General features: G+C 38.9%; 1 protein-coding gene and 1 pseudogene across 1 annotated transcript in view; one reads left to right on the forward strand and one right to left on the reverse strand.

Annotated features, from left to right (window-relative positions):
* Positions 1 to 14,493: 14,493 nt before the first annotated feature.
* On the reverse strand, positions 14,494 to 15,282 carry LOC119035954 (uridine-cytidine kinase 2-like; annotated as a pseudogene).
* A 7,292-nt stretch (positions 15,283 to 22,574) lies between these two features.
* F9 (coagulation factor IX) overlaps positions 22,575 to 27,673 on the forward strand; it is a 34,157-nt gene continuing 29,058 nt past the window's right edge. Inside the window, exon 1 of the mRNA XM_037127489.2 lies at positions 22,575 to 22,671. Coding sequence (XP_036983384.1) covers positions 22,584 to 22,671 — 88 coding nt within the window. The 5' untranslated portion in view covers positions 22,575 to 22,583. The remainder of the gene's footprint in view (positions 22,672 to 27,673) is intronic.

The raw sequence follows: 27,673 nt of genomic DNA on the forward strand, positions 1-27,673 counted from the left end.
AGTGTTAGCAACAGGGGAGTGGGAGGAGGAGAAGGGGGGAGAAGGTACAGAGAATAAGTAGCATAGATGGTAGGTAGAAAATAGATAGGGGGAAGGGCAAGAATAGTATGGGAAATATAGAATCTAAAGAACTTGAGACACATGGTCATAAACTAAAGGGGGGAATGGTGGGGTGGGCGTGCAGGGTGGAGGAGAATGAAGGGGGGAATAGAACAACTGTAATGGCACAATCAATAAAATAAAATTTTTTAAAAATCATCCTGTGTATAAGAAACACCCAGAGTGCTTTTTAAGTAACCAAATTTCTAGGCCTCATCCCAGACTAGATGAATTCAAATACAACTCTGGGTCTGGCACTGGAAATCCACCTTTTTATAGTCTTACCAACTGATTCTGAGTTAACTATCCTGTACTATTCCTCAGATATGTCCTACCATGAATGGACCACCCCCATAGTCAACAGTTTCTCACCTCTCATTTATTCATCAACATTCTACAACCTGGCTTCTCCATCCCCTACACCTTACTGTAGGCCATGTAAGACTTCCAGAACCTTCTAATTGTAAAACCATTTAGTCTTTGTCCTACTCAAATTCCATGGAGCATTTGGCACTGTTATTTGCCACTCCCTTTTTTGAAATTCTCTCCTCCCTTGGTTTTCATGACAGGACACTACTGTTATTCTTGTTCCAACTCTATGACCAATACATTTTTTTTATTTTTAATTTCCTCTCCTCTTTCATCCTTGGTAGAAGTGATTCTATGCTTTTAACTTTAGTCCTCTGCTCTTCATTATAGACTCTCTTCCTCTATTTGTGTGATAGAGCTGCCATAACAAATTACCACAGAGTGGGGGGACTTAAACAACAGAAATTTTTCTCACAGTTCTGGAGGCTAGAAGTCTGAGGTCAAGGTCTCAGCAGGGTTGGTTCTGTCTGAGGCTAGGAGGGAAGGAAGTATTCCAGGCTTCTCTTCATGGCTTGTAGGTGGTTATTTCTCCCCATATTTCTTCATACATTATTATTTCTATGTGGCATGAAGCAGTATATATTAACCCAAAATATGACTATTTGGCAGAAGGATTAGCTTGAGTTGGTTATTTTTAATAAATACCAGACAGGAGAGAAGCTTTGAAAACCAAGTAGAAGTTACCCTTTTGTAAGAGACATTTACATATATGAGGAAAATATACATTTACAAGGGTGTCTTCCTCTCAGAACTAGAATGGGGAAGATGACTCTAAATCTCTAGAGCTTTGCCTGGTAACCTTCCATAAATGACTCCCCTTCCCCCAACATCTTCTTTTGCTTTAGCTGGAAATGGTGTTTAAGGTGATGGCTTTGGCCATTTCAGATAGTGGCTCTGTTTTCCTGGGTATCTTCCATCTATACAGGGGGTAAACATGTTATTAAACCTGTTTGGTTTTCTCTTTTTATTACATGGGGATCTCAGTCAAGAACCTAGAAGGAAAGAGGGGAAATTATTTTTTCTCCCCTATATATGCATGTCTGTCTCTGTCCAAATTTTCCCTTTTTATAAGGACATCAGTCATATTGGATTAGGGGTCACCCTAATGACCTCATTTTAACATAATTACCTCTGTAAATATCCTATCTCCAAATAAAGTCACATTCTCAGGTATTAGAATTTCAGAATTCAATGCAACACATGAATTTTGGGAGGAAACAATTCAATCCATGACATTCCATCAGCAATTTACTTAGTGGCTTCAATGATCACTTCAGTAAATGTGACCCATCAGATTTGGCCTTGACCTTGCTCCTAATCACTGATTTTAAAAAGTAGTATTGTGCCCTGGCTGCTATAGCTCAGTGGATTGAGCACAGGCTGTGAACCGGGAGTTCACCGTTTCAATTCTTGGTCAGGGCACATGCCTGGGTTGTGGGCTGAGTCCCCAGAGGGGGCCATGTGAGAGGTAATCACACATTGATGTTTCTCTCCCTCTCTTTCTCCCCCTTTCTCCTCTCTCTACAAACAAATAAATAAAAATTTAAAAAATAAAAATAGTATTGTGAACCTATGATTTCTCAGTGATACACCGAACAAGCAAACTTCTCCATACAGAGCTAACAGAAACTCATTGCACAAATAGCTACAAGGGAAGGTGGTGAGTATAGAGGTAGGGAGAGCATGGGGAGCTATGGGAACCTATGAGAATGAGATATATCCTCACTTTTTAGATGTCTCCATTTAGATGTTCAGCCAGTACCAAAAACCTAATGTACAAAACCAAGCAAATCTCTTTCAAATCAATGACTTCAGGTGACTTCTTTATTTCTATAGAGTGACCCTATTCTAGGGAATAGAGACCCTATTCAGGTGACTCTATTTCTAGGACTGACCCTATTCAACAAGTCACCCAAGCTTCAAACTAGTTGTCATCTTTGTTTCTTCTCCTCCTTATTCCCAACGCTCAATCAATCACTAAGTCAGAGCCAACTTAACTCTCCAACATGTCTGTCAGTCCTGTCTCTATTCTCTTTTCACTACCACTGGAGTAGGTCAGACCCACATCATCCTGACTTAGACAAATGCAATGGCCTAACTGCCTTCCACACTTTTTTAAAAAGATTTTATTCATTTATCTTTAGAGGGGAAGGGAAGGAGAGAGGGAGAGAAACATCAATGTATGGTTGCCTCCCGTGCATCCCCTGCTGGGAACTGGCCTGCAGGAAACCTGCCTGCAACCCTGGCATGTGCCCCGACTGGGAACCGAACCGCGATCGTCTGGCTCACAGGCCCGCGCCCAATCCACCGAGCCACACCAGCCAGGGCTGCCTTCCACACTTTTAAGACATTCTACATAACACTATCCGACTAGCATTCTAAGTAATAGCTGCTATAGCTGGCATTGGAGTCTATCCCAACATATCTTTCCAGCCTCATTTCTTGTCATTTTACTTTTCCCTAGTTTACCTGGCACTATAGAACATGACCCATGTTTTTCATATCTCTTCATGCTTTTATTATGTAAGATGAGATACTTTATATTTACTGACTGCATGGAACATAATACCCATTTCTATACCCACCTTACTCTAGTATGATTTTCTCACAATCAATAAATACAGCTCAGTAAACATTTGTTGAATCACATGTGTGGTGTTCTATGTTTCACAAAACATATATCATTAATCCTCAAATTAACTTTTCAGCATAAGTACTGCATTTGAAAAGTGTCTACTAATTTCATTCATACCTCAAAACATACAATTCCTTGTATGTTTTGCTCTTACATACAAGAGCAGCTCTTGGCTAACCTTACTAGACCATGAAGAGGGGCAAGACAGCTATTCTAGAGCTTTAAGGGCATACCCCTTGCCCAGCAAAGCACACCAGGCCATGCAGAGGAAGGCTGTATTCCTGAAATTACTTTTGTCAACAGTTTCAACCCCCTGCATCTTGCTTTCCTCTCTACTTGCTCCCTTATGCTTCTCTGGCTTCCAGCTAATACTGCCCTTCCAGTGTGGTAACTTGTTTGATCAGTCTCGTGGCTCTTGACCCTCCTGCCTTTCTTCCCAACTCTAAATTGCTTTCTTCTTCCAGAATCAGAATATTCTGAGACACTTCCAAGAGACTTTTGGGCTTGGCCCAAGAACCTTAAGACAAGGAAGACCATAGTGGAATTTTTTCCCAGGAGAGATCATACATCTAAGGATTTTCAAATTTTGTGCTCAAGTCCAATAGCAGTAACTGAAAACCATCTCCTGTCTTGTTTTAGCATGAGCAGTACAGTTTGCAAATGCTTGGGTGCACCAGCTTGCATCAATTATTCCTGAAATCCTGAAGTCCTGATGTGGAGGCTATCAGGACCAAAGTTGATTAGCCTCTTAGCAAAATCTCCTCTGAAACCACCATATTTATTGACCACAGAGGGACTGTGCATTGATTTCCCCCATGGTGTGTGGTGTCCTTATTACCTCACAGTATAAGGCTCCTTGTTAATTTTTCTACACTGAAAAGAAAAAGGATTATTTGTTTTTCCCTCTCTCACCTGCTTAAAATCCTGTCATACTTTAATGCTTCTGGGATGGGTGATAGAAAAGTTTTGTCTGAAGGGCTTCAGGACACTAATCCAGACACATGGCAGACCTGGTATCAGTGTGTTTGTTGTGCTTCTCTCTTCACAGTTCCTGAGCAAAAAATACAGGGCTAGCAGGAAAATATTCACACATTCTTTCCACAACTATATGAGGAGCACCAACTCTGCACTAAGTGCAGGGAAACCAGAGGTTGAATCCCTCAAGTAGCTCACAGTACAGTAGGGGAGGGCCACACAGATCATTTTCTTTTTTTGTTAGGATCATTCAAAGTACACATTTCTCACATTTTGGAGGGCCTTATCTACCCTTTCCCATCAGCTTCTGCTATTTTTCCCATGCAAGGGAAAATGAGAATTTTGCTTAGGGAATTTTGCATGTATATCCAGTGGGCAAAAGATAAAAGATTTTCATGGCAGTGGTTTATTATAGCCTTTTCTTTGCAGAGATTATGCAGCCATAGACAATATTCCATCCACAGGAGACTTTGCTCCATTTTCTCTTTCTTTTGTCTTGAAAAAACTCTCTCATCAGGTAACATGGACTTGAAAATGCCCCACCTCCACAAACAGATCACTTCCACACACTATAAGTAGAGCAAAGATAGATGCGAGGCCATGCTGCCAAATAAATACAAGAGACCAGGCCTGGTATCCAGCCCAGGCTGGATTAGGGGAACAGGCAGGGAGTGAGTCAGAGTATGAGGACCATGGTGGGGGAGGGCCCCAGGCAGAGCAGGGCCCCAGTACAAGTAATGCTGTCAGGGAGGGAGAAATACACCACCAAGATTACTGGACAGCCAGCAAGAGATGGGAGATGAAGCTGGCACAGTAGACCAAGTCAGGTCACCAGTGGACTAGCTTTACTTCCTCAGCAAATAGGAACAGCAAAATGTCTGCAAATTATCTATCTCTGTTATTTGGGAAACCTCTTCATCATTTTGGGAATGATTTCTCTCCATGTTGCTATAAAGAATTTCCCTTTCTCTTCTAACTGTGTATCAGCTGGGTGCCCATGTCATTTGGGAGCCTCTTTAGTCACTGCAGATACAGCAGGTCCTCAAATAACACCTCATTTTAAGGTTGTTGAGACACTGCAGGAACTTAACTCTTGTTTACATCAATTAGCCTACAGTAAAATTGGTTTCACGATATGTCATTTCACTTAAAGTCGCAGAACCTGTTGATGACATTAAGTAAGGACTTACCATATACATAGGGTAGTGAAAGTCACTGGGTCTCCTTTGAAAACACAGAGGCCTTAGGCAGCCATTAAGGCCCTTTTGTGAATGTATAGTAACAAATATCCAACTGCCAAAAAAAAAAAAAAGAACAGAGGACAAGTTCTTAGCCCAGAACCAAATGACAGGTGCAGTCTTTATGAAAAGGAAGTTTTCACAAATGACACTGATGAGAAGAGCACCAGTGAACTGACAACAGAAATCAATATGATTCTTTGAAGATGCCATACAGTGATGAAGGGCTGAGGAGAGCCAGAAAAAAGATCTCAGTCAGATGTTGATGCAGAAGGAATAGTGAATGGGATACATGGCCCATATCATTGTAGCATATATTAGTTTCCTGTGGCTGCTGTAATAAATTACCACAAACTTAAAACAACAGAAATGTATTTTCTCACAGTTCCAAGGCTGGGGGTATACTCCCTAAGTAGGCTCTAGGGTTGACTCCTTCCTTGCCTCTTCTAGCTTCCTGTGGCTGTTAGCATTCCTTAGCTTATGGCCACATCATTCCAAAGCCTGCTTCCATCTTCACAAGGCTTTCTCCTCTGTATCTGTGCCTTCTCCTCTTCTGTCTTTTATAAGGACATTTATTGGATTTAAGCCCTACCTGAATAATCCAGAATGATCTCATCTTGAAGGCCTTAACTTAATTACATCTGGAAAGACTTTTTTTCAAGTAAGGTCACATTCATAGGTTCTAGGGATTAGGACATGGACATAGATGGGGGGCAGCAATCATTCCACCCACTACAACAGTGTTTACAAGGGGTAGAAGTATCCATTCTTTTTATGACTGTAAATTTAATACGTGTTCATTATCAAAGCATAGAGAGTATTTTTAAAGCACAAAGAAAAATAAAACCCATTTTTAATTCCACAACTCAGGGACAGCCACGGTTACAAATTTGAGGAATTATATTCCAGACTCCTATGAATATATGTATATATTTTATTAGGCTCTTACTGTACTTACTAATGTGTAATCTCCTTTTTCCTAATTATGGATATATTGGGAACATCATCCCATGCCATTAAATCTCTTTCAACAACAACATTTTACCAGCTGCATAACACCATCACATGACTGAATCATAGTTTAATTAATCAGTTCTGTACTCTTTAACATTTGAGTGGTTCCCAATTTTTCAGTGTTATAAATAACATGGAGATGAGAACATTCATGTCAGCATATTTAAAGAGGAATTGGGTTGTATGATACAAAAGGTTATTGATTGTGTACATCCGACATTTTCTGAGTTTTATGGTAGAGCATATGCTGGACTGCATGGTATCAGGCCAGAGTCAGGCCAAGGATTTGTCTTGAAGTTCAGAATTACTTTACCACTCTTTTTCTTTCTCAGAAAAAAATGCCTCATTTTTCAGCTTCATCTCCTGCTATGCCCTGTCTTATGCTTTTTATTTTCAAGGCAGGGGTAACACAACCATTGCCTCTTTTTAAATTGTATTAATATTTTATTAATGCTCACTTTCTTATCTAGTGAAGCAAACATCTTTATTCAGTGACATACAAATACAGCTTTTTATTTTAAGCCCTATGATAAAGTCTGAAATGAATAGCACTAGAAAAAGCTACTATGATTCTTTTTTTTTCTACGCCTGCACTGAGAAATATATGTATCCAGACTAGAATAAATGCAGAATAGGAGAGGAGTCATGGGTAAACTGAGCAAATACAAAGTTATTTGAAAAAGCTACTGAGGCTCCAGAAAAAAAAAAGAAAAAATTCATGTGAAAGAAGGGAAGAGTTTTCAGGAACAACTATAAGGGACAAAACCAAGTTGGGGTGGAAGCAAGGGAGAAAGGTGGATTTGGCTGGGGTAGGGGAAGTAGTGTCTGTTGTTCAAGGCAGACAACTGTAATTGAACAACAACAAAACATTTTTTTAAAAAAGAAGGGAAGTTTATGTTGAAATTACAACAAAGTCAATACAACCTATCTCATAGTCTCTCATAATAAGAACAACAAAAGAGCTTCCATACTGTTCATTAAAGAAAATTAGTATTTGCTGAGGAAGCTCATTCATTGTTTAATTTAAATTTTACTTCTTGATTACAGTATAATATTATTTTGTATTTGTTTCAGGTATACAGCATAGTGGTTAGAAAATCATATACTTTACAAAGTATTCCCCCCCAACATTTCCAGTACCCACCTGGCACCATGCATAGGCATTATTGACTATATTCCCTGTGCTGTACTTTACATCCCTATGACTATTTGATAACTACCAATCTGTACTTCTTATTTTTATTTTTATAATTACATTTTACAGTGAATATTATTTAGTATTGGTTTCAGATGTACAGAAAAGTGGTTACAAAATCATGTACTTTACAGAGTGCTCACCCTGCTGCCTGAAGTACCCACCTTGCCCCATGCATAGTTATTATTAACCACATTTCCTATGCTGTAATCTATAGCTCTGTGACTATTCTGTATCTACCAATTGTGCTGCTTAATCCTTCACCTTTTCCACCCTGCCCCAATCCCTCTCTCTCTTCTGACAGCTGTCAGTCTGTTCTCTATATGTACGAGTCTACTTTTATTTTGTCTGTTCACTTAGCTTGTTGTTTACATTCCACATATAAGTGAAATAATATGATATTTGTATTTCTGTTACTGACTTATCTCACTTAGCATAATACCCTCTAGGTCCATCCATGCCGTTGCAAAAGGAAATATTTCATTCTTTTTTTATTGCTGAGTAATATTCCATCACATATATGTACCACAACTTTTTTACCCACTTTTCTATTGATGGGTACTTGGGTTGCTCTGAGGAAATCTATTTTTGTGATGATCAAGCTTACTTTTTAAAATGACATAGGAACTAGCAAGTTCTGATATATTTGTGATTTCTAGTATTACTGCAATAGAATTTTGGCTCCTAAAGTGAATGCTCTTTCTGGATTGTCATTATGTATTCTTAAAGTGAGAAATTGCTAAAAAAAAAATTTTAACATTTTATTTTTTTAAGATTAAAAAATATTTTATTTATTTATCTTTACAGAGGAAGGGAAGGAGAGAGGAAGAGAAATATTAATGTATGGTTGCCTCTCATGCATCCTCTGCTGGGAACTGGCCTGCAACCTAGGCATGTGCCCTGACTGGGAATCAAACTGCAGTTGTTTGGTTCACAGGCCCGCACTCAATCCACTGAGCTACCCCAGCCAGGGCTAAACATTTTAAAACGTTAGTCTTGATGTTATCTCTGCATCTGAGTAACACAAGGAAACAATTAAAAAGTGGCAGCAATATACAATACTAGTATATACAGTTTCAAAAAATATATTGAAAGTGCATTTTCATCACCCAGTCTGGTTGACTCTAATGGATTTTCCAACTTATTTTTTTAGCCAGTCCTGGAAGAGGGAGTTGTTGAGAACTTCAGAAAAACACACTTCAGCCCAAACAATCAACTCAATAGCTGCTTCTGCCATCTTGCAGAGTCATACAATTCATTACTTTCCACACTGAGCCTTGATACAACAACATGAATGCTTAGCCCTTGGATGCACTTTTAGATTTGTCCCATTCACTTATTTCTTCATTCATCAAATATTTACTATGTCCACTCTCAATTATCTCAAAATCTAATACAAGAGGAAACACATAGCTAAAAACATACAGCCTGCTAAGTATAGTGAGCAAGGTAAGAGCACAGAGGAGGAAAAAACACCTACCGTGGCCAAGCCATGCTCAGTCTCTCACTTCCAGAGTTCTACCATATAACTTGCTATATCAGCTGTCTAGCCAATGTTTAGATTCTTCCCAGCCCAGTTGCAGAGCTAACATTTATTTTTTAATTTCTATTATGCTTACTGTATGGTACATATTATATATATATATATATATATATATATATATATATATATATATATATATATATATTATCTTATGTAATCCTCACAAACACCATATGAGGTACATAAAAATTCTATTTTGTGGGTGTAGAGAAGATTAATAGAATTACCCAAGAATTTGAGCCCAGCTTGGCCTAACTCTGCTACTCTGGCATATTGTATTTCATCATGCTGAGCCTCCAACTTTAAAACAGAAAGTGGCTAATAGGTCAAAGGGGTTGACCAAAGTGAGTAAGAAAGGGTCTTTGGAAAAAAAAAAAGAAAGGGTCTTTGGATTTTATCCTTAGGAAATCACATTTGTGCTCATTGTACTAGTGTCCTAGAGCTGCCCTAACAAAGTCCAACAAACTGGGGGGCTAAACAACAGAACTGTATTGTCTGCCAGTTCTGGAGGCTAGAAGTCTGAGATCAAGTTGTCAACAGGGTTGGTTCCTTCTGAGGGCTCTGAGGGAGAATCTATTTTGTGTCCCTTTCCATGCTTCTGGTGGCCTCAGGCATTCATTGGCTTGTAGGTGGTCATCTCCTCCCTGTGTGTCTTCATATTGTTTTCCCTTGGTGTCTGTCAGTCTCTGTGTCCAAATTTTCCTTTTTTATAAGGTCATCAGTCTTACTGGATTAAGGCCCACATTAATGATGCCATTTTAACTTGATTATTTCTATAAAGACTCTATTTCTGTTTTAATTTTTATTTATTGGTTTTTAGAGAATGGAAAGAGGAGAGAAAAAAAAAAGAGAGAGAGAGATTTGTTTTCCCACCCAATGATGCACTCATTGTTTTACACCTGCATGTGTCCTGACCAGAGATTGAACTGGCCACGCTGGCATATGTGGATGATGCTCTAACCAACTGAGCTACCCAGGGCAAGACTCCATTTCTGAATTAGGTCAAATGCTGAGGTACTGAGGTTACTACCTCAGTGTACAGATTTTTTGAGGACATGATTGAGCCTGTAATACACACTGAATTAGCACTTTCAGCTCAATAACTACAGAATGCAGAGAAGGGATAAGGGCTGTGATGTAAGGTAACAGGAATCAGCTGGAAGCTAAGGGAGGCCTGAGAACATCTTTTAGGTGAGAGAAAGCCTCCAGGAAAAAAGAGAACTTTGAGAACTGTGGAGAGAGGATACCTGATGGAGCAGAGTCTGGCAGGGACCTGGAGGGGGTGTAGATCCTCAGAAAGAAGGTAGGATGACACCTCTACAACAAAGGAAGAGCAAGAGAGATTTAAACAACTGATATTTATATGCATTTCTGAAGCCGTCTGCATCACATCATCTCCAATGTCATCCCAGATTCTCCAGAAGCCTGCCTCATATTTTTTCAGTAACTTACAGTTACAGCTTTATCATTTTATAACCATTCTATTTGCAGCTCTGTAATTTTCAGGTATTGCTTACCGCTTAACACAAAGTATCACAGGAGCTTTCCCATAGTCATTTCTAGAAAAACAGAGTGAATAAATGAGTGCATAAATATAAAGAGAAGGAGGAAATTTCACACAAAATCATCAGGTCTTGTATCACACTGCTCTGCATGGGTGAAGTTAAGCAGTGAGGCAAAGCCTGTGGGCACAGGCAGGGAGAAAGCTCTGAGCAAGGGTGTCAACAAGGAACATGCCTGTGCCAAGAAACATGACAGAGAACAGTCCTCCATTCACATCTGCTCATACTCCAATAACAGGACACTAGGAGAAAACAACTGCAAAATCCATTGTCTTCATTTCCTGCTAGGGTGAGTAGCTGCTACATGTGAACTGAAAACCTTATCATACAATGAGCAGTTTCAATTAAAAGGATGCTTTATTGCCTAAAATTCAGTATTTCAAACCAGTTGTCAAAATCTGAAGTGATTCAATAAAGGACAAGTCCTACAAATTGGTGCAAGGTGAGCATTTTTGAAAATGGACATTTTGGATGTGGTGACTGACCAGCCAGCAAAGTGCCAGTGATTCTAGCAGTGCTATGTGTAGTTGGCCATGGTGTGCTGACCTGGGACTTGGAAAAGCTTGGCTCTTGGTATCTCATCATGTTCATTTCAGCACATTAAGAAAAGCTCATTAGGGAAACTTGAAATGCTTTCCCCTGGATCTTTTAGCAGATCAGTGCAAGCGTACACACTGTGACCTGAGAGGTCCTCAGGTGACCAGCTTGTCTCTTAATCACGAACAGTGGCTTTAAGAACTTAGCACAGAAGACAAGTATGACAGCATTACCAGTATTTCTGTCTCCCTTCCCAATTTCTCTTGCAGTCATATATGTTGTATTTATGAAATGAGTTTATATATAGCTTACCTGCCTAAAAGCATGATTCATTCCTTATAAAACATATCTTATAATTGAGCACATATTCCGTACTCTTTATTCTCACACTAATATGACAGTTCTCTTTTGAAATAAAAAGCTCTCAAAATCCAACTGCATGTGTGTGCATATATGTATGTGTATCATTGCCAAGCGAATGTTTCAGTATTTAAAGCAACAGGGGACTAAATTCAATAAGCCTATCCCAAAAAGAAAATGAAGTTTTCAGAAAACCTAACAGGTTCAAACATTAAGCCCTTTCCCTTCAGAAAGATATGGACTCAAAGAAAGATTTTTGAAATTTTATATCAAATTACAAAAAGTATTATGGAGTCCCACTGCTCCACTGCCTGTTTATAATTCAAATATTTTCTTTTCAAAGTAGAGTTCATATGAAGAAACAAAGCACAGAAACAATGCCTGTGGAGTAAGGCAGTCAGACTATTTCCTCCTTGGTTTTCTTTTTTCCCTTCTCTCTTCTCCTTTTGGAATCTAAGAGGCAATTAGTGTTGTCTCTATGCACTCTGGTTAACCATGGCAGAACTCAATTCAGAAAGTCCAACTGTTGCTCACTCACACCAATTAAAGGGCTCTGTGCTTAAATATGCTCCAGGCCATCTTTCATAAATGAGTCTTTCTGACCAAAATTCTCAGGTGGGAAAAGGCACTGAAAATTAATTAGTACTATTCCTAGGTACCAGTGAGGATGCTGCAGTGCCACTGTGCTTTAGGAAAGCTCACCTGGGACTTGAAGCTATGCTCAGAATTTGCATCAGCTCACTGATTTTCTAAATTGTTTCTTACAAATGGCAGATACTGACAGACAACTTTCAGGGAAGGTAAAAGTCAAAGAGCAAAGGACCAAAAGTTGGGCTGAGCTTTCAGTTCATAACATATGTGGCCCTGACCTTCCACTTTAGAAGATAGTTGTATAGCAAGGATGGTGACTGAGGTGAAAAACAGCTTTTGGGTCCTGTTTTGTGTTACCTAATGTTGAATGTAAGAATAACAATGTCAAATGTTCAATTGGTTGGTCTCTATCGGCTCTTCTCTATCCTACCCCCCAAATCAAAAAAAAAAAAAAAAAAAAAAAGACAGGCAGACATTGGCAAAGTACTAAATTGACCTGTAATGATGATGGAGTACAATGATGTCTTAATGATAATATATTGCATTCACTAGAACAAAAAGTGGTTCTATTATAATATTTGCTTTGACACATTTGTCACTGCCCAGTATATTTGCCACCTTGTAACAAAATTATGAGGAAATTATCTCCCACCAAATATTTAAATGAGTGAGGAATTCCCTTACATACAGTCAGCTCTGAAGCCCTCCCCCAGAACTGAGGGAGAGTGCAAGGTCTAACAGAGTGATGGGACTCCTGGAAACAACAAATTTTGTTCTGCATTTACTATGTCAGCCATATACATGGGGTCTCTCTGATCACCTCAATGGCATCTCTATTTCAGTCTTCCCAAACTTGTTGACCTTTAAATGTTAAAGGGTCACATGGCCCAGTGTTCACACATCTTCCCTTCTCTACACTTACTCCCTTGGTGAATTCCTCTGTTTCATATTTTTGTTGTTGTTTTATTTTTATTGTTGACACTATTAGAGATGCCCCGCATCTTTTCACCTATATGCTGACATCTCATATATATGGTGTCACAAAAGTAGGTTTACAGTTGTGAGTATGTGAAACACCATTTATTCTTGTATTATCATTTATTGATTGTACTATTTTCCATATGAACAACTGTAAAACTACTTTTGCCCCATCCTGTGTGTGGGGGGGTGGGGGTATATATATATCTTCTGAAGCCAAGATATGTATATCCACCTACCTCCTCAATAGCTCCACTTGAATATTTAATAGGCATCTCAAATTTAACATGTCCAAAACCAAAACCCAGACTTTCCTCCTAAACCTGTTCCTCCTCAATTTTCTCCATCTAAATTCATAACAATCCCATAATTCCTGTTGTTCTGGCAAAATCCTTAGAGTCATCCTGACTTCTCGCAGTCACACTCCATGAGAAGGAATCCCTGTCAGTAATACCTTCAGAATACATCTAGAACCCCATCTCTCTTACTGTACTGGTCCAGCACAGATTGCTGCTTCTGCTGTGGCTTCTTTAAGTCTGTTTTCAACACAGCAGTCAGAGTGATCCAGTTAACACATATCAGATCATACTGCTTTTCTATGAAAACCCTTGTAGTGGGCTCCAACCTCTTCAAGTCCTTGTGCTGAACTACAAGACCCTCCAATTATCTGCTCTTCCATGTGACCTATGACTTTGTCTCCTACCATTCTCTGCCTTCTTTACTCAGCTCCAAACATCTGACATTTCACAGACTTGGCTACACATAGGTCTATCTCAGGGACTCTGTACTTGATGTTCTCCCTCCACCTGGCCTGTTGTCTTCCCCAGATACCTGCATGTATCATTCCTTGAACTTCTTCAAGTCTTCACAGAAAGAGCGCCCTCTCAGTGAGGCCTTCCCTTGCCACACAATCCTGAATAGCACCATCTCCCATTTACCCACAGCCACTCCGTATCCCCCCACATCCCCCCACTCCATAACAATGACATAGAGTACATAAATGACATATAGCACCATTTCATTTATTGTTTAATTTTTCTCTCCTAACACTTGAATGTATATTCTATGAGGTCAGAGATTTATTACTGTCTTCTTCTCTGCTTTACCCCTAAGCCCTAGAACAGTACATAGCACATAGTGGGTACTCCATAAATATTAATGTATATATAACTGGTTACACATTGGCTTCATAATCACCAGTAACAGTTGGCACAGTTCATCATGTAGGCTCAGGGTCAACTTCTGTTTCAAGATTAAGGGCATTTCACCTACATACTGTTTTCTTAAATACACAGTGTCATAGGAAACTGTGTGTAGAGACAACCAGAGTCCCTGCCGCCTCCTGCCTCCTTCCGTCTTTTGGAGCAGCCAGCTGGAGGCAGACACAGTCAGTGCAGTCAGATGCTAGACTCTGAGGGCTGGTTCTTGCATTCAGCCATGTAGCCATTGAGATAACAATTGGTCTTCTGCTTGGAAAGTCCTCCATTCAGGATGTCCCTGGATGTGCTGCATGATGAAGTTGATGGCCACTGGATTGTCTACCCCTCTAGGAATTATCACATCCATGTATTTCTTTGTTGGCAAGCAGAATTCCTCAAAGGCACATTTGGTGAACATAACGTGTTGAGATAAAATCTCCTCCAGGTCCTGCGCTCTTTCACTGACATCTCTTAATGCGGGAGAGCCAGGTGTCCACATCCGAGTCCAGGAAGATCTTCAACTGGAACAGGTCTCACACTTCCTGGGAGTAGAAGGCCAAACTACATTCAAACAGGACCACTTTTGTGGGGTAGACAGTGACTGTCTCCTCCTTCCAGGAATGGAACACAAAGTTGTACACCAGAATCTGTACGGTTTGCCCTTTGGTGATTTTTTTTTGAGAGTTTTGAGAATGGGTTCATTGTCAAGGCATCTTGGTGATGGAAATTGAACTAACCTTTCAGGGCTTCAGTCTTCTGCTCTGAAGTGAGGATGCAGTAGAAGTTGTCCTGGCTCAGGATGACCACCTGCTTCTGTTGGCACACTATTTTGCTCTGCTGCAGAAGCTGCACAACCTTTAGACAAAAGAAGGACTTGCCACTGGCCGTGCCCTCACTGACCCCAATCAGGAAGGGCTCACCGTGGCAGTTAGTCAGTTTGTGGTTAAGTGGGGTGGGCTTGCCATCACTGTCACCATCGCCGGCCATGGCTGGCACCACCCCTTCCCAATCGCGAGCATGTGCAACGCACGAACCCTCGCTAAATGTTCTTTGAATAAATTAAAATTCCAAGGCAACTGGTCAATTCAGAAGAATGAGATAAATGTATTAAAGTAACTCTACGTTTATTAGAATGTTAAGTCCAGCCAACTATTTACTATTTGTAGGTGGAAAGTGTGTGTGTGTGTGTGTGTGTATGTGTGTGTGTGTGTGTGAGAGAGAGAGAGAGAGAGAGAGGGAGAGGGAGAGGGGGAGAGAGAGAGACATAGAGAGAGAAGGAGACAGAACCTTTGAAGCAATAGAGACGGAAAAGGAGATGAGGTAACTAAGCAGACAGGCTCCCAGCCCCTGGGGCCCCATCAAAGCCAAGGCCAATTTTTCAGGCCTAAAGTTTTATAAAAATAACTTGCAAAGTTATGAAGTATTATTGACAATTCAATAAGCCATAAAAAAGGCAGATTCATCCAACCCAGGCTAATTTTTTTTCATTGTGCTACATAAAATGGCTATAATCAGTTATAGCTATAAACAAAATTACCAAGTCTGATTATTTTTTATCTGGTACTTCATCATCAATAGAAAAACATAGTAGACTCAATAGAAGGAAAGTGATAAATGCTACAGAAACAAAATGTGTTTTATTAACAAATTAATAATCATGTTTGCCTATTCTACTGTAAAGCCCTGCCTTTCTTACCACTCATTTCTGCCATTTGAGTAGAAAAGCTATCTTCCCCCCAAAAAATTAAAATCAGGCACTTCATTTCAACCTGCATTTTTTTTTACCATTTCATATTTTCTTCCCAGACAGATTGTACCATGACAGAATTTCTCAGATGAGAGCAGAGTTCAAGGTAAGTTACTATGTAAAAATCTAATTAAATATTTGAGAAGAATAGGTCTTTGATCCAGTAAGAATTCAAAAATTTACTTACTCATTTTTGTCTAGTAAAAGTAAAATTGGGGTCATTAAGATGGTTGAACATTATGCTGAGTGAAATAGGCCAGGCATTGAAGGACAAATACCATATGATCTCACCTTTAACAGGAAGCTAAATAACAAAATAAACAAGCAAATAGAATAAAAACAAGGACACTAAAATAGAGAACAAGTGGGCAGCCACCAGAGGGGAGAGGGAAGGGAATTTAAGGGGGGAAAAATGAGGAGGGATTTTGAAGAACAAGTATGAAAGACACAGGGATGAGGTCTGTGGGGAGGGAGGGGATGGGAGGGAGGTGGGGAGACGGGGTGGAGGGGGGGTTGGGATGGGAGAAATTGACAAAAGAAAACTGTACTTGAAAAATAACTCAATAAATTAAAAAAAAAGATGGTTGAACAAAAAATAACTAAGCTGGTTCAAACATCAACTCAGCTTGTGTTACAGCAGAATGAGATAAAGGCAAGAATACTAGCCAGTTTTTAAGAGTCTTGGTTTCCATACCTACAAGACAATCACTCTTTTGCCTGCCTATCTCAAATGGTTGCTGTGAGATCCAAATATGAAAATGAATGGGAGTAGGCTCTGTCAATTTTAAAATGCTGCCCACATATAAGCCAAAGTATTGAATGCTTGGAAAACTAGAAGGAATCTGCTTCTACTTGACTCCCAAGATGGGAGAGCAAATGAATTGTTTAAATGTAGAAACATTTGGCTCCCAAAGAAAATAAAATGCTTTAAAAATCAAAAGAACATTGTCGTATTTAAATACTTGAAAATTCCTTTTACGTTTCATCTGCTATGATGTATTATATTTGGAGGCAACATGATGCTTCTCTTCTAAAAATGTCACAACTTTGACAATAATAATTTAAGAATTTCAGACAAGTCAATGCATTTTTCTTAGAACATCTTTTTTGAAAAATTATCAAGTATAAATTCTTTACCCTCAATTTGTGTCATAACGATTGGTAACCAGAATGTCTGGCTGACTTATAATAGCCTACATCCTACCAACATGGCTCTTGATTCTAGAATGCAGGGGGGCAACAACTACCTTTATAAGAATCAGAGATATGTATTAAAAGTCAGCTACTTTCATAGCATTATTTTCTTATATGTGAAAAACCTTAATACCTAACTTGGGTAGAATGGCATCCTCTCTGTTCTCTTTTATCCATGTAGTCACAATATGCTATACAATTGTACCTCATTTTCCTTGAGCTCCTTTCCTCATTTGCAGATTCCTACACAGAAAGTATGCCAAGTGATTATCATGGCACCCTCCAGTTAGAATTCATAAAGAGATTAAGTACAACTTAACATGCTTCTGCAGCTGAACTATGAGAGGGTTTACTTCACAAATCATCCACTAGTGCAATCTAAATCTCAAAACTATAAAATGGGAAAAAAAGTCAAATCCTTATATCCTGACAACTGGCTGTCAGTTATAAGACTGAGCTCCATCCAGTAAACCTGTATAATAAGTAGGTCAGCCAGTTGTACCTCAACATTCCAGCTCCATGGGCTTCCCTGATGCTTTCTCTTGCTTTCTTTATTCAAAGGCAGCAAAATTACTGATAATAGGTAGAAATATTAGCTTCCACACTACTATGATACACAATTGACAGAAATCAAAGATGAAAGAAAAGTACCATTTATTTTATCAAGTGCCTACAATGTGACCAGCAATTTAGACATCATTTCACTCATTTATTCATTAGTTTCTTCACAATGACCTGTAAATATCAGACAGCCCAAAATAAACACAGCAGACAATGTTCCTACCTTCAGGTAGGTTATAATCAAGTTTTTGAAAAAGACATTTAAAAATAATCACACAGCAGCCCTGGCTGGTGTAGCTCAGTGGACTGAGCATGGGCCTGCAAATTAAGGGATTGTGGTTCAATTCCCAGTCAGGGCACATGCCTGGGTTGCAGGCCAGTTTTCAACAGGGGACACACGAAAGGCAACCATACATTGATATTTCTCTCTCTCTCTTCTTCCCTTCCCCTCTAAAGGTAAATGAATAAAATCTTTTTAAAAAATAAATAAAAATAATCAGACATCTTCGGTGGCTGGGTACGAGATAATAAATCACAGCAATACTCCTACTCTAATAATTAACTAAATACAGATACATTACAAAAATCTATTTTAAATGCCTGGGAGAAATGCCTAATTTCAATAACAATTAGGACTAGATGAACTACAATTTCAGAGATTATACAACCATTCCAAAGTCTGTGCTACGACAAAGATATAAAGAAATCCTTCAGCATGGATGGACCTGGAGGTTATTATGCTAAGTGAAATTGCACAAGTAATTCAACAGAGGAAGGACAGTCTTTTTTTTAAATGGTGCTGGAGGAATGGTGCTGGAGACATTTATAGGCAACAAAAATGAAGTTGAAACTAAACCTCATACCTTCTACAAAAATTAACTCAAAATGTAACACAGGTATAAATCTAAAACTTAATACACTAAAATTATTTTAATGGGAAAAAGCTTCAGGATTAATATTAGTGCAAAAGTTCTAAATGTGACATTAAATGTGTGATCCATTTAAAAATGTTAAATTGGACTATATCAAAATTACAAATTTTACCTCTGTAAAAAAACCAACTTAAGAAGATTAAAAGACAAGCTACAGTCTTGAAGACAATACTTACAAACCATATATTGACAACGGACTCATATCTGTAATATATAAAGTACTCTAAAAATGCAGGGTGAGGGAATGCAGACAACTGTACTTGAACAACAATAAAATAAAAATTTAAAAGTTAATTAAAAATTTTAGAGACTGAAAAAAAGAACTCTAAAAATCCAACAATAAAAAAATCAGTATAATTGGAAAGTAGACAAAAGACCTAAACAGACATTTCACTGAACAGGATATGCAGATAGTTAATAAGTAAATTATAAGGTGTTCAGCATCATTAGCCATTAGGGAAATACAAATTAAAACACAATGAACTATTGCTACACACTTATCAAAATGTCTGAAACAAAAATAGTTCTATAATAACAAAAGCTTTCAATGAATGAGAAATTGAATTCCTCATACATTGCTGAGGAATGTAAAGTCACACAGCCATTGCAGAAAATAGTTTGGTAGTTTATTTAAAAAGTAAACATTTAAAAAGACAACCAACTGTATGGGAAAACATATTTGCCAATGATACCTCAGACAAAGGTTTAATCTCCAAAATATACAAAGAACTTACACAACTCCACTCTAGGAAGACATCGAACCCAATTAAAAAATGGGAAAAGGACTTGAACAGACACTTCTCTAAAGAGGACATACAGAATATCCAGAGACACATGAAGAGATGCTCAATATCGTTAGCTATCAGAGAGATGCAAATTAAAACCACAATGAGATACCACTTTACACCAGTCAGGATGGCTATAATAGACAAAGCAACAAATGACAAATGTTGGAGAGGTTGTGGGGAAAAGGGGACCTTAGTTCACTGTTGGTGGGATTGCAGACTGGTACAACCATTATGGAAAACAGTATGGAGTTTTCTCAGAAAAATAAAAATCGACCTGCCTTTTGACCCAGCAATTCCACTGCTAGGATTATACCCTAAGAATCCTAAAACATCAATTTCAAAGAACCTATGCACCGTAATGTTCATAGCAGCACAATTTACAATAGCCAAGAGCTGGAAGCAACCTAGGTGCCCGTCAGTAAATGAATGGATCAAAAAATTATGGTACATATACACAATGGAATTCTATGCAGCAGAGAGAAAGAAGGAGCTACTACCTTTTGCAACAACATGGATGGAACTGGAAAGCATTATGCTGAGTGAAATAGGCCAGGCATTGAAGGACAAATACCATATGATCTCACCTTTGACAGGAAGCTAAAGAATAAAACAAACAAGCAAACAGAATAAAAACAAAGACACTGAAATAGAGAACAAGTGGGCAGTGACCAGAGGGGAGAGGGAAGGGAATTTAAGGGGAAAAAGGGGGAAGGATTTTGAGGAACAAGTATGAAAGACACAGGGATGAGGACTGGTGGGGGGGGGGGAATGGGAGGGAGGGGGGAGACCGGGTGGGGGGGTGGGGTGGGATGGGAGAAATAGATTAAAAAAATGTACTTGAAAAATAACTAAATAAAATTTAATTAAAAAAATAAATGTTTTTCCAGAATAGTGCCAAAAATATATTTAAAAAATAATAAAAAATAAAAAGTAAACATTTATCCCTGGCTGGTGTGGCTCAATGGATTGGGCATGGACTGCGAACCAAAAGGTTGCTGGTTCCATTCCCACTCAGGGCACATGACTAGGTTGCAGGCCAAGTCTCCAGTAGGGGGCACATGAGAGACAACCACACATTGATGTTTCTCTTCCTCTCTTTCTCCCTCCTTCCCCCCCCAAAAAAATAAATAAAATCTTTTGAAAAATAAAAACTAAACATTTAACTACCATATGATCCAGCAATTGCATTCCCAAGCCTTTATCCCGGTGAAATTTAAGTTATATCCACAGCCTGGTTGGGTGGGTCAGTTGGTTGTAGCATCATCCCATACACCAAAAGGTTGACAGGTTTTTCTATTGTAAGTAATGTGCTCTGAACATTCATGTACAGGTTTCTATGTAGGTGTAACTAATTTTTAAATCCTCACCTGAGGATATGTTTTATTTATTTACTTGGTTGTTATTTTTTAATTTTTATTTATTTGTTTTCTAATCCTCACCCAAGGATATATCTTTTGAAAATTTCTTATTGTTTATTTATTTTAATTTTCTTTGTAATTTATTTATTTTTAAAATTTTTAATCTTCACCCAAGGATATCTTTACTGATTTTAGAGAGAAAAGGGAAAGAGAGAAAGAGAAACATTGATGTGAGAGAGAAACATGGATCACTTGCCTCCTGTATGTGCCCTGACTGGGGATTGAACCCACAACCCAGGCATGTGCTCTGCTCAGGAATTGAACCCATGAACTTTTGGTGTATGGAATGATGCTCCAACCAACTTAGCCACCTGGCCAGAGAACCAAATTACTTCTTAAAAATGAAGGTAGCCCTGGCTGGTGTGGCTCAGTGGATTGAGTGTTGGTCTATGAACTGAAGGGTGGCTGGTTCAATTTCTAGTTAAGGTACGTGCCTGGGTTGCAGGTCAGGTCCCAGTTAGGGGCACACAAGAGGCAAGCAGTAAATGTTTCTTTCATAGATCTTTCTCTCATATATTGATGTTTCTCTCCCTCTCTTTCTCCCTCCCTCCCCTCTCTCTAAAAATAAACAAATAAAATCTTTTAAAAATGAAGGTAAGATGGAAACATTGTCAAATAAACAAAAGCTGAGACAATTCATCATAAGAAGATCTATATTATCAAAAATATTAAAGAACATTCTTCAGAGTGATAAAAAATTACAATACATTGAAACTTGGATCTATGCAAATGAAGAATATTATAATGGCAAATATATGACGAAATATAAGCTATTTTTCTCATTGTTAAACTTCTTTGAAAAATCATTGATTGCTTAAAATAGAAGTAATGATATAATATAGGGTTTATAACATGGAGAAATAAAATGTATCACAACAGCACAAAGAATAGTAGGTAAATGTTAGTATAATGTTATGAGTTTTTTATATTACATGTGAAGTAGCATAATATATTAATTACTGTATGGTAGTCATTTATTTTATATACATAATACATACATATATTTGGTTTTTTGTGTTTATTTTATTTCATTATTTTTCAAGTACAGTTTTTTGTCTATTTCTCCCATCCCAGCATCCCCTTCCCTGTGCTCCCCAACATACATATATTTGTATACACATACATTCACACATAAATACATGTGTTCTGAGACACAGCCCATAGGATTCACCATATAAGTACATGGCACAACAAGTTTATAAACTCCTCATTGTGAGAAGGAACACAAAAGATCCATCAGGTGACTCAAGATATGTAAGTACTGAGGGTGTTTTAAGGATGGTGACAGAATGCCTTTGTAAGTTCCATTGCTTTATAAGACAGTGGTGTTCCTTGACAAGCATAAGATGGACTTCTCTGATGAATTTTGCTGCCAGAGAAACTGTAGCCATATCTCCCTTTATTTTAATAATGTGTCACTTTCTGCTTCAACCTCAACTCAGCCACGGTGACAAAAGTCCATGGAATGTGAGTGAAGTTTAATGGTGGCTACTGCCTATCCTCTTCACTAAACCCAAGAAGCTACTGCAAATAGCCCACAGACCCACTGTGGGAGATGGACATTGTTTCCCAGAAGTAAATACAGCTCAGCTTGTACTTTGGAACAATTGGTGAACCTTGCTGCTTGCACAATCTTCCAGCAAAGGTTATGCAGTACCTGAACATGATCATGGCAGAATCACCAGGCCTCGTCACCATCTGCCTTTTAGGATATCTACTCAGTGCTGAATGTACAGGTTTGTTTCCTTTTAAAAGATACATTGAGTATGCTTGTCTCTTAGATATATAATGTCTGGTGCTGTCTTCTTCACTAAATAATGAATAAGGATTTGACAGCAATATTTAAGATTGTGGTAGCCAGCATGTGTGTTGGCAAATACTGGTTCTCTGGTAGCTGTGTCTCCTTAGTATTTAAAACTAAATAGATTTACAATTCTTATGGTACATTTTTTAATGAATACTGTTGGATTTAGGATTTAACCATGTAATTCCTCTTAGAAAACAGTCATCTCCTTGGTTAAAAAAAACCTTAAAGTGGGAAAATGCTTTAACATGGAAATAGCAGAATATGGAGAAAAATTAACTGTCATTTTAGTTATTTTTACTATTCACTTTGAAATAAAAAAGGGAAACATTAAAGCCATAAAGATGCTTTTATCTGTACAAAAATTTTTAAGATCTGTGATGTGTTTCAAAATTTTGTAGCTGTATAATAAGGCATGCCTTTAATTCTTTTTTTTAATTTTTTATTGATTATGCTGTTACAGTTGTTCTATTCCCCCCCTTCATTCCCCTCCACCCTACCCCCCATCCCCACCATTGCCCCCCCTTTAGTTTATGACCATGTATCTCAAGTTCTTTAGATTCTATATTGCCCTTACTATTCTTGCCCCCCTATCTGTTTTCTGCCTACTGTCTATGCTACTTATTTTCTGTACCTTCTCCCCCCTTCTCCTCCTCCCACTCCCCTGTTGCTAACCCTCCTTGAGATCTTCATTTCTATGTTTCCACTCCTGATCTAGCTGTCCTTTTAGTTTGCTTTTGTTTTAGGTGTGGTTGTTAATAACTGTGAGTTTGTTGTCCTTTCACTGTTCATGTTTCTCTAACTTCTTTTTCTTAGATAAGTCCCTTTAACATTTCATATAATAAGGGCTTGGTGATGATGAACTCCTTGAATTTCATCTTATCTGAGAAGCACTTTATCTGTCCTTCCATTCTGAATGAAAGTTTTGCTGGATAGAGCAATCTTGGTTGTAGGTCTTTGGATTTCATGACTTGGAATACCACTTTCCAGCCCCTTCTTGCCTGTAAGGTCTCTTTTGAGAAATCCACTGACAGTCTGATGGGGACTCCTTTGTAGGTGACTGTCCCCTTATCTCTTGCTGCTTCTAGGATTCTCTCCTTCATTTTAATCTTGGCTAATGTAATGATGATGTGCCTTGGTGTGTTCCTCCTTGGGTCCAACTTCTTTGGGACTCTCTGAGCTTCCTGGATTTCCTGGAAGTCTATTTCCTTTGCCAGATTGGGGAAATTCTCCTTTATTATTTGTTCAAATAAGTTTTCCACTGGTGGCTGTGCCTTTCCCCCTTCTGGTACCCCTATAATTTGGATGTTGGAGCATTTAAAGATGTCCTGGAGGTTCCTAAGACTCTCCTCATTTCTTTGAATTCTTGCTTCTTCACTCTTTTCTGTTTGGCCATTATTTGCTTTCTTCTGGTCCACTCCATTGATTTGAGGCCCAGTTTCCTTTTCATTGCTATTGGTTTCCTGTGCAATTCCATTCATTTCAATTAGTTTAGCCTTCATATGTTTGTCTAATTTGTGGCTATAATCAACCAGTTCTGTGAGGATCCTGATCACCAATGTTTTAAACTGTGCGTCTGAGAGTTTTGCTATTTCTTCATTGCTTAGATTTCTAGGCTCTGGGGCTTTGAGATCTTCTTGAGCTATTTTTGGTCTCTTCGCGCCCTTTAAGTGTGAGGAGCGGAGCCTTGGACTCCCAAGTCGCTGGGTTGTGACGCTGTATATGGGGCCGTGGTCAGAGCGGGGAAATGGCACCCTCTGCTGTTTTGCACCACTGGATGAGGAGCAGAGCCTTAGGTGGTTCACCTGGGCCGGGCCACTCAGAGTCGCTGGGTTATGACGCGGTCAGACTGAAAAATTTGTTGTTAACAGACTTCCGAAAAGTTCAATTTCCTGTGTTCTGGCTGTGTTTTCTGTTGCTAATATTTAGTTGTCTCTAAACTTGGTTGTGTGAGAAGGCACGGATATCCACCTATGCCTCCATCTTGGGGGAAGTCTTAATTCTTTAAATGCATAAAATTATAGGCCTTCAACTTAAAGTTTTAGTTAAAAAAATTTTTTATTAGTAAGTTGTTATTTATCACCAACATTTTTCATGGATTAGAAAGAAATTATTTTATCTCTGACCCTAAACATCTCAGAGTTAATACATGAGAGAACTCAATACTTGAGCTCTTAGGAGAGCAGAGCCAGTCGAAGAATTGACATAAAGGGTAGATATTCATTAATGCAATGTGTACCACTTGTTTTTTTCACAGCCTCAGTGACTTTATGCACGGTCCCCAAAGGAAAGCACACAGGAAAGAAATTACCTCATTTAGACAAACAGCATGTTCTCACAGGAAGAATTCATCACACTTAATTGTCAGCCTACTATAATCAAATCTAGTCACTGACAGTGCCAGGATCAGGGGTGCCAACCCTAAGGGTCCCCAGAAAGCCAACTGGCCCTATGGTTCCCACTCCAGACATGATGTCAGACTGAAATGCAGAAATAATGATACAAGAATGCAAAGGTTAAATCAAACTAGCCAAGTGGGTAGAGTCCAGGAATAAAGAAATTTAGCTGGAAAACTCACAAAGCAGGACATAAAGCTAAGCCTTTCTCCTCAGTGTGAGATCAGCAGGACAAAGGACCAAAGGCCTTCCTTCAGGATAAGCAGTGAAATGATGGAGATGTTAAGAGGGCTGCTGAGCCCTTGAAGAACTCAGATGTTGGGGGGAAAAGACAAATAGGAAGAAGAAAGAAGAACTGGGATTTCAGAGCTTGGGAAATAATGACTAAAATAGAGAAACCTGAAAAAAATAAGATATATGGTCCTCAAACAATATGAGGAGAAAATAAATGTGATTCTGGAGTGAAAGAAGTCAAAGAAAAAAGGCCTTTGAGGAGAAATGCAGGGGACTTTCCCTAAGCATGGACAATATTGAGGCAGCACTCTCTGCTGCTGTTAATTTGGGATTGACCTCTAAAAGCAGCTTTGATGAATGATCTACCAAGGTGTTACATTTTTATGACTGCTGCTCCTAGGTTTTACTGCAGCAATTTGGATTTTGAAATCAAAACTATTCTGTGAAACCAATTCAGGTTTGTAAAGTACATGGGCCAAAGAATAAAATGAATGAGAGAGAGCATCAATCCATACACTTTAAAAAAACTTCACAAAACCAAGTGACTACTACTATGCTGCCAGGTACTGTGGCAAGGTACTAGGGACATGGGGACAAACCAGACTCCCCTCTTTGGCCTAAGGCACCATAAAGTCAGGAAAGATAATTTAATATAATGTGCTAAAATGTGTACCAGGTGCTAAAGGACCATAGAAAATGAAATACATTAACCAGGGAAACACTTAACATAGAGATAATATTTTGAGCTGGGCCTTAAAAATGAATAGATTCACCCTTGAATGTCTCATCTAGGGCTTTCTAGGCACAGAGGATCACTCATGTGCAAACATCCAGATCCACAAAGAATGTGAAGGCTTTCAATAACTCATTATGTTTTGAGTGTTGAATATGACAAGTGAGGCAGGATACCAAGGCAGGGTCAGGTAATCAGATAATAAAAGCCATAAACTAAAGAGTTTGGATAATAGAAAGCAATGTGGCCCTGGCTGGTGTGGCTCAGTGGGTTGAATGCCAGCCAGCCTGTGAAGCATAGGGTCACTGGTTCGATTCGCAGTCAGATCACATGCCTGGGTTGTGGGCCAGGTCCCAGGTAGGGGGCACGTAACAGGCAACCACACATTGATGTTTCTCTTCTTCTCTTTCTCCCTCTCTTTCCCTCTCTAAAAAGAAGAAAGAAAGAAAGAAAGAGAGAGAGAGAGAGAGAGAGAGAGAGAGAAAGAAAGAGAGCAAGAGAATCTTAAAAATACTCCTTTTAGAAAGCCATTTTGGACTCATCGGAAGTACAAACGATTACCACTGATGGCTGATTTTGGTTGCTCAGGCTGGCAACATTATAATCAACTGTCTGAGGAAGGGGTAGCAAGACTACAGGAGACCAATCTTGAGGCTATTGTAATCATCCAGGGAAGGCAGGGGGGGCCAGAACATGGACATTACCTATATAGACAGAGGAGGAAAAGGAATTCAAGTAATATTAAGGAAGTAGAAATGGTAAGACTTAACCATCTGGGTATGGGAGAGGAACAGATTTAGAGAAAGTGTACTGAGTATGTTCTGGTCATTTTTATGTTATTACTGGTCACAACCTAGGGCCTGAAAGCATGAACTGTGCATCTGACTGCCAGAGTCGAAATCCTGGCTCTGACACATTACTATATTACCTGGGGCAAATTACGGAACCTCTCAGAATCTCTGTTTTTCTCAATTCCAAAAATAAAATGACAGTGCCTATCTTATGAAACCATTGCGAGTATGGAATGAAACAATGTTAGCAAATCACTGAGTACAGTGTACAGCACATCAGAATCATTAAATAAACATCAGCACTCTGTCATTTTGCAGTGTACAGTTAGGGATCTGGAATTCAGAAGATGTATCTGACCAGTGATAAATATCTGGAACTCACCATCAAATAACAGTAGTTACAACTATATGAATGACGATCCAGGAAGTGAAGTGAATATGGGTATTGTGTCACTTAGTATAATGCCTGACAGTAGTGAGTGTTCAGAAAATTGTGTTTAAAAAGCCAGAGCTGTACTAGGGTGAGGCAAGCAAGGCTAGTAGGACATCGGTATACTTGTACACACTAAAAGAGAGTGCCTCCTTCTATTTTGTGCCCTAAATGCCTTGTTTACCTTATTGCAGTCCTGGCCTTGGCAAGGATGGATAGCATGAAAAGGAAAAAGGCTGAAGCTGGAGCCTGGGAGAACTCTGAACATTTTCAGGGCAGGCAGAGGAGGTGAATTAACTGATTCAAGTGGCAGATGAATAACAAGAGTTAGAGCAAAGAGGAGAACCAGA

This window comes from Artibeus jamaicensis, unplaced genomic scaffold, assembly GCF_021234435.1.
Source record: "Artibeus jamaicensis isolate MK-2021 breed Jamaican fruit bat unplaced genomic scaffold, CSHL_Jam_final contig_240, whole genome shotgun sequence".
Classification (NCBI taxonomy): domain Eukaryota; kingdom Metazoa; phylum Chordata; class Mammalia; order Chiroptera; family Phyllostomidae; genus Artibeus; species Artibeus jamaicensis.